Source organism: Bidens hawaiensis, unplaced genomic scaffold (assembly GCF_021521415.1).
Source record: "Bidens hawaiensis isolate Kalapana, Puna unplaced genomic scaffold, B.hawaiensis_p1.1 tig00051441_1, whole genome shotgun sequence".
NCBI classification, from domain to species: Eukaryota; Viridiplantae; Streptophyta; class Magnoliopsida; order Asterales; family Asteraceae; genus Bidens; species Bidens hawaiensis.
In genome coordinates, this window is record NW_027499227.1 from 107995 (window position 1) to 116218 (window position 8224).

Here is an 8224-nt window from a genome sequence, read left to right on the forward strand (position 1 = left end):
AGTGGCCACTACATTGATATCAAAACTAAAGATCATAGTTTTGAGTTCATTGAAACTAAAACATACATCAACATTAATGCACCCCACTAATACAATCCGACTTAACAATAAAATATAGATACCCTAACACCAATAACAAGACAAAGATGATGATGTTCTTCAAAACATTCTTTACTTCAAGATCTTCAACGTATAACCTAAGCCTTTTCGAATAACACAAAGAACAAAAAGGTCCAGGAATAGTGACCACAGCACGATCGCAGAAGGGCAGGTCACTCCAACGAAGAAATTTTTGACATCTTGAATCCTGTAAATATTCAAAGTTTTTAAGAAATCGGAAATTGGAGATAAAAGGGAATTAAATTAGGGTTCTTACACATCAGACACACAAGCAAGAACTACATGAGCATATCGCCGTAACGATGAAGATGAATAGAAGGTTGTTAATTTGTTAAACACTATTTAGTAAAGAGTAATAAATAATAAATCTAAGAAGAAAAGGTATATTGATGCTTGACTACTACAAAATCGTGAGTATGACCTCTAAATAGTAAATATAACCTTATACTTAAATGAGTCACTAGGAAAGGCAACAAAGTCGGCAAAATTATATTACTTTGAACAATTCCTAGCCATTGCAACCCCGAGTACATAGTTATCTCATTTCTTATATACTTATATAACACACTCTCTCTCATTAATTTCTTTTTGGAGCAACATGGCTGCTTCTTCAACATTCCCTCTCAAAGATGAGCTCGATATCGTCATACCCACCATTCGCAACCTCGACTTTCTTGAGATGTGGAGACCCTTCTTTCAACCCTATCATTTGATCATTGTTCAAGATGGTGATCCATCTAGGTCCATCAAGGTCCCTGATGGCTTTGATTACGAGCTTTATAATCGTAATGATATTAACAAGATCTTGGGTCCGAAGGCTTCGTGCATCTCGTTTAAGGATTCGGCTTGCCGGTGCTTCGGCTACATGGTTTCCAAGAAGAAGTATATCTTCACCATTGATGATGATTGCTTTGTGAGTTTTTTTTTCTTTTTTAAATTAGAGGTCCATCAACATGCTACTTTTAATAAGACATGCTTGATAAGCGGGTTACACAACACGACCCGCTTAGCATAATTAAATTATAAGCAATTATAAAACATAAAAGACACGACACATTTAACATGAGCAAGTATAAGTAATATGATAATATGAATGACATGATTCGTTTAGAATGACAAGATAAACATGGTTAATAATAAGACATATATAACATGATATATAATAAAAAACTACTACTGTCTAAATTTAATTATAATATATTTAAGTATAGCATATTTTAAATAAAACTATAAAGTTATATCGTTTGTAATAAAGGGGTAATAAGTGTATCATACTGTCATTATCATGTTGACGTTTTAACCAATTTAGCACGATAAGTTAAATGTGTTATACAAGTCATAAACGGGGTGAAGACATTTAAACACATTTTTTGACATGTCATTAACGCTCAAACACTAACCCGTTTAATTTCATGTCGAGTTAAATGATTCGTGTCATAAAATATCAACCCTACATTATAAGTTGAATGTTTTGGAATTGCTTTAATTTGTTTGACAATAATGATAGGTTGCAAAGGATCCAACTGGAAAGGACATAGATGCACTTAGACAACACATCAACAACCTCCTTAACCCTTCAACTCCCTATTTCTTCAACACCCTTTACGACCCATTCTCAGACGGTGCAGATTTTGTTCGCGGCTACCCATTTAGCCTCCGGGAAGGTGTTCCAACCGCCGTGTCTCATGGTCTTTGGCTCAACATCCCAGACTACGATGCACCAACACAGCTCGTCAAGCCTCGAGAAAGAAACACAAGGTGCATTATTAAACCGCTACAAAACCAAGTTCAATAGTTTCATATTTTCATATTTTGTGTTTGATATTGGTTTCGGCTTTTTTTAGGTATGTTGATGCAGTCATGACACTCCCAAAGGGAGTTCTCTTCCCTATGTGTGGAATGAACCTCGCGTTTGACCGGAGCCTTATTGGTCCAGCTATGTACTTCGGGCTCATGGGTGACGGTCAGCCCATTGGCCGGTATGATGACATGTGGGCTGGCTGGTGTGTCAAGGTACTTACTAGACAAATTTTTAAACCAAATCAGACTTTTGATCACTTTGGTTTACTAGCTAAACGTGTAACGATTTTGTAGGTTATATGTGATCATTTGGGACTCGGGATCAAGACGGGATTACCCTACATTTGGCATAGCAAGGCAAGCAATCCATTTGTGAACCTCAAAAAGGAATACAAAGGCATATTTTGGCAAGAAGAGATGATCCCGTTCTTCCAAGACACTATCCTCCCGAAAGAGTGCACCACAGTGCAGTCATGCTACAAAGAATTGGCTAAACAGGTTAAGGATAAGCTAGGGAAGATTGATCCGTACTTTGTTAAGCTTGCGGACGCGATGGTTACATGGATTGATGCTTGGGATGAACTTAACCCACCGGCTAAGGCAGTTAGTAGCAAGTGACGAACGATGCACAAATACACAAACGGTTATACAAGTCATCTTGGACGAGAGTGAGAATAATAAAAAGATGGTTTATATTTATCGTTTTTGTTTATGTAACCAGCCCAGACCGCATTGTATCGACCAAGCCCGAATCACGCCCAGCTCGTTGATTAGTGTTTGTAATATTATGAAGTTTTTGACTAGTGGAAAAACATGGGATTTGAAAGTTGAAACTAGAACAAAGCTTAATCGTGTTTGAAAAACTAACAAACATTCAAAATTATAAAGAACTTTCATCCATAAATAAAAAACGGGCTCTCGATTATAACTTTCTTCACGAAAGGGAATTCGGGTCTTCTGTCTTTTGACGCTTAACTTGAGGCTCTTCAGCTTCTTGTTCATCATTGTTAAGCACGCCATTCACCACATCTGCACCCAATAAAGAGACATGTTTGCTGGTTATGGTCCGACCAGCCCTAAGTTTCGGGCCCCAGTGTCTTTCTGGATTCGGAAGAAAACGTGCAACCTTCTTGCTCTGAGCTTTGCTAAGCGATGCAACCGCTCGGAGCAAAATTAGCCTATATAAACATAAAAAGATTTTTTTAAAAAATAAAATATATGGATTTTAAAAATAATAATAAAAACGAGGCGTGAGATTACCTGTAGAACGGGTTCTTTGGCAAGGATCACGCTTCCAGACTGATCAGCCGATTGCTCTTTCACCGGATGATTTTTAACCTTGAATAAAATAATATTTATACAAAACGAACGATTAAAAGGTGTGATAAGGATTATTAAACTGTTTAAATAAGAAAAGCTTACCCAACAACGCATGATATCCCAAATGACATCCATAGGAGCATCAGATTTTAACCCCAACGGGTTTACATGAGTTCCAGAAATACGATATCCAGCATTGATCACAGCCGATCTGAATATTACTGCTGACGGGGATGTGCACTTGAGGGTCCCACATAGATTATGCAAACTCAAGAAAAGAGGAACATCGGGCAGTTCCTGATGAATTTAAAGTTCAAGTAAATGATTACACAACTTCTTTCTAACGACCCGTTTTGACCCGTTACCTAATAAGCAGACCCTACCTCAGAGATGGTTGTTAGAACAGCAGAAATCCTATTGAAGGCGGGATATCGATTCTTCATAGCTTTAACATCTGCTAAAATGGATGTGACCCAATCTTGATCATGAATAGGGTCGGACCAAATGGGCCCGCCCATGTTATATTTCTTGCCACAGTCACTGCACTCTTGTGGGACCACCGGCCCAAACCCGGGAAGATATCTCACACTAGTGTTCTTCACAAAAAAAATGAAGATGATTAAATATAAAGTTAATTGATTTACAAATGGAAGGTTTTAGAAAAAAGTATACTTTTGAGACAGTCCTCCCGATTGGTTGAAGATGAAAGGAATCACAGCCGACACATTGGTAAACGTATGAGAGCTTAAGTGGTGTATTCTTCATTGCACTTGCGGAACTAAATATATTGAGAAGCTAGTAAGTATGATGAAATTGCCACGATGGCATAATTTGGTAATTAATGGCACGAGGGATACTTACGTGTAAACTCGAACAAATACGCGAACGTAAAAATCCATCTGAACGGATAACACGGGGACAATGTATCTCTTGTACCGATTTGCATGACTCTAAGCTCAAAAGAATACAAATATCCAAAAATTACAAAATATTTATACCATTTTAATTGTTTTGTTATTACATTTATTAAAAATGGTTCAAAGTATATGAATTACCTCAATGCACGCAAGGACGATCCGCAAAGTCATTTCGTGACAGTATTTTCCTCTCAAAGGGTATGAACCGTATCTAGCTCATGATTTTGGCATTAGATAAGGGCGTAAATGTCTTTTTAACAATAACAATCAGGTATTTCAAAAAGCAAAAAGAATATATAATCATACTTCGAATAACAGACTTCTCCATTGCTACCACATAAAACTGCCATATCTGTTGCGGTGCACATTAGCAGCCCGCCATCAGCAATTGACTGAACCGCAGAGTCCAGGAACACAGAGGGTGAGCCATACGGATCAAGATCAACCTGAAAATCAACAATTAAATCATTATTTATGGTTATAAACTTATAATCATATATGCGATTAATTATATTATAATTATAAACACATATCCATACCGCATCGAATATCCTTAGGATGAGTGAGCATATAGATTCGAGCATCAGCAAAATTTGATTCCACTTTCTCACTCGCAGCCGAACCGTTAAACTTTATGTTTCTCCTGCAAGCTTCAACAGATGCTGCACAAAACCAATAATAAATATCAATATGCAAAATGCAACATAATTAATCTCAAAAAACAAAAATAATAACAACAACGCACCTTTATCATTATCTAGTGCTACAACTTGTCCAATCCCATCCACTTCGCGTGCATATCTAAGAGCTCTTAATCCCGAAGCTGACAAAGCCTATCAATCCAAAGTTAACCTTACATTAATATTCTCTTAAATATCAAAATTTTAAAAGAAAGAAAAAAGATTAGAACCTCGAGAACTCGTGGCGGTTTTAGTTCCGGATTTTTTCTCTCTAGTGGTTTCTCGGGTTCGTCACCATTGCTACACGGTTCACCTTCGGGCATCTCTTTTAAAGATTCACCTTCACCATTGGAGATTCCATTAGAATCACGGTTTTCTGATACTTTTGATGCCTTATTCATCTTTTTAGATAAATATGCCTCGTGCTCTTCTTTCCGTTTTTTAATAAATGTCCTCACTACCCGCAATTGACATGTCTCTATTATTGACCTGATATTCATATATATGTGCCGTTAGAACTTATCAATAATGATATAACTCTGAATACTCAAGTCTAAAATATCTACTTATTTTACAAGTTGAATATATGCAGTTTCTATATATCCAATTACTTGGAGGTGAAATAATCATTTTAGAAGAAGCTGCATAAAAAAACTAACTGATAATCAAATGTTTGTACCTCTCTTAAGTAGAGGTAGGCAACTAAACCGGTTAACCAAACTGACCCGAAAATCAAACTGAAATCGAACCGGTTTAAAACTGATTATGTAAAAACAGGTTTGAAACCGTAGGTTTGGAATTGGTTTGTAGTTTTCTCCACCAAACCGGTTCTAAACCGGTTAACCGAACCGAAACCGGCCAAAACCGAGCAAAAACCAGTCTTAAAACCCGAACCGAAACCGGTCAAAACCCGAACCGAAACCGATCGTAATCTGGTCAAGAAACCGGTTTAAGCCCGAACCAAACCAATCATAAACCGGTTTGATTCTTGTTGACCAAACCGAACCGGTTTCAAACACCAAACCGGTTTAAAGTTTTAAACCGTTTTGTGCACCTCTACTCTTAAGTACAATCACTGTTGTGAAATTCAGTAATCGGCGAGTGACCGATTCAATTTCAGCTAATCGGCAGCCGGTCAAAACCGGTCCAAATTGGTCAAATTTTAATCAAAGTCTGTCAAAACTATGTGTGTATGTGTATGGTATATATAATTTTTAATACAACATATGAAATTCGAATCCGATAAATCCCTAACCGATCGCTAATCGTTAAAAAGGTAACAACTTGTACCAAATTAATGATTCTTGAAATCAAACCATACATTCTAAAAACAAGGAAATAACCCTAGTAGCCATTGATCTACCAAACTCAGCAATTTACCATCAAAAACAAACCATTCCCAGTTCACAGGTTAACTTTAACCAGCAAAAGCAGGTAAATTTAAGCATAATACACCATACCCACAAGACACAGCATCATAATTTCAACAACTGACAATGAAAACAGAACAAAAGATTACCTGGGCTTTGTTATAAAAGACATTCATTCTCTTGTGCATTCAAAATCTCAGCTTCGCCTTCTTTGATAACGGTGTAATCAGTCAGATCAAAAGGCGGCTGGTGGGTGGGTGTTTGTTCCCCTGTTTTTGTCGCCTCAACGCTGCTAACCCATTTATAATAAGATTGTTGTAGTTCCGGCGGTGGTGATTTAACGACGGCAGGTGATGATGGTGAAAAGATATTGTGAAAGAAAGAAAGAGAAACATTCAAGTTGAGCAGTTTATAAACTTCTAACTGCAAACCCTATTTTACAATTTTCCAAACAGTTTTTTTTTTTTTAATCCTCAAAATACTACAGATTGGGAGAAGAGAAGTGTGTTTAAAAACCGGTTTTTTACTCGTATCGGATTAAGCTATAAATGGTATAATCGTAGAACGGGGTGATATCGAAAGGTTTAACCAGTTGAATAGTTTATCTTATAATTACATATAAATGCAACTTGAACTTCAAAAATAATCCAAATGTAAATGATTTCATAATAAAAAAATAATCCAAAATTTAATCCCTATTAAAAAATATAATACAAAAGGACTCACTTTAAAAAATAGTCCTAAAGTTTATACATTTAAATGTTAATTATTCGATTAAAAGTAATTTTGAAAAAATATGGGCCGAAATATCAAATATTTCTCAGACTTAAAGCCGAGTTGTCGGTAAAAGCCTGGGCGTAAAATACCAGCTTGCTATGCGAAATCCGGTTCAACCGGCCTGTTTTTTAAAGCATTGGTCCTTCTATAGGTACGAGGTGACATCTGTCGTTACCCAATCAGCCACAGATAGGTCACGTACTGACTTATTCGAGGTCGATTGGGTACATGAGACATGCGGCTATTAAATCAAATGTAAACTTGTACTATCCGCCACAGATAGGTCTATCCAATGACGTATAGGATCAAAATTGAATTATTGAGCCAGAAGACTCCTCCCTCTCACCCATTGTTATATATAGACTTATCGGCCATGGATAGTTCTATCCGTGGCTTATAGGGTTAAAGTTGAATTATTCAGCCAAAAGTCTCCTACCTCTCCCAATTGTTATATATATTATCATGCATATGTGCAACAAACACACGCGACCATTCTCGTAAAGGAAAAAAAAACCCTCATTTTCACGTAGCACTGTGATTGTAAAAGGCAAAAAATGTCGTGGTTGTGGAACGAGTTATTTCCGAGGTCAAACGAAGAGTCGAATATTCATATTTGAACAAGGAACAGGGGTTTGTAGATTATGACAAGCATCCGAGTTACCAAATTTGAACCAGGTATTGCCGTATTTTTATTTAGTTTAAAGTCGTTAGTCATTTTTGAAATAATATATATTAACCATATTTTTTGTTAGGAGTATTTTGTACAAGACCGTCACCCTTTGGATGTGGAGGGAAGCAGCACTTCATACTGGTCACGGTCAGAATAACCTTATAGTCAACCGTCGTACCTGTTACTAGAAAATCCGTATTACGTTGCCCAGCCTTCGTACCTGCTTCATGCAGAAGAGCGTATTCTAGTAGTCAGCGTCCATACCACTTACCATTAGAAGAGTCGTATCGGTCACAAGCAGAATCTGGCCACATTCGTGATATCGCTCAAGAGACAGGTCACAACGAGTACGCCGTAAATATTTCTGGTAACGAAGGTGATAGTGATCATACTGACGTGGAAGTTGATATGATTGTGACGTTACAAAACGCAGGCATGAAGCCTAAAATAATCTTGTCACTCTTACGGCAACGGTATCCCAACAACAACTGTATTGAGAAGAACATATACAATTTTATAGAAGAGTTTAAAATGAAATTAAAGTTGGCAATACCCCCATGTAGGTTTCAC

The 8224-nt window shown here is 37.0% G+C and overlaps 1 protein-coding gene and 1 pseudogene across 1 annotated transcript; one reads left to right on the forward strand and one right to left on the reverse strand.

The window, feature by feature from the left end:
• The first annotated feature begins 718 nt into the window (after window positions 1-718).
• Window positions 719-2764, forward strand: LOC143599051 (UDP-arabinopyranose mutase 1-like). Its single transcript, XM_077077112.1, has 4 exons — window positions 719-1033; window positions 1628-1878; window positions 1965-2133; window positions 2215-2764. The coding sequence occupies exons 1-4, from the start codon at window positions 719-721 to the stop codon at window positions 2536-2538; spliced, it is 1059 nt and encodes a 352-aa protein (XP_076933227.1). The 3' UTR covers window positions 2539-2764.
• Window positions 2765-3065: 301 nt separating this feature from the next.
• On the reverse strand, window positions 3066-5326 carry LOC143599053 (tRNA (guanine(26)-N(2))-dimethyltransferase 2-like; annotated as a pseudogene).
• Between the last annotated feature and the right edge of the window lie 2898 nt (window positions 5327-8224).

Excerpts from the sequence above, each read along its gene's own strand:
- LOC143599051 (XM_077077112.1), top strand. The coding sequence starts at position 719 with ATGGCTGCTTCTTCAACATTCCCTCTCAAAGATGAGCTCGATATCGTC. Across the intron at positions 1,034-1,627 it reads CCATTGATGATGATTGCTTT|GTTGCAAAGGATCCAACTGG; the intron begins GTGAGTTTTTTT and ends CAATAATGATAG. Across the intron at positions 2,134-2,214 it reads GGGCTGGCTGGTGTGTCAAG|GTTATATGTGATCATTTGGG; the intron begins GTACTTACTAGA and ends ACGATTTTGTAG.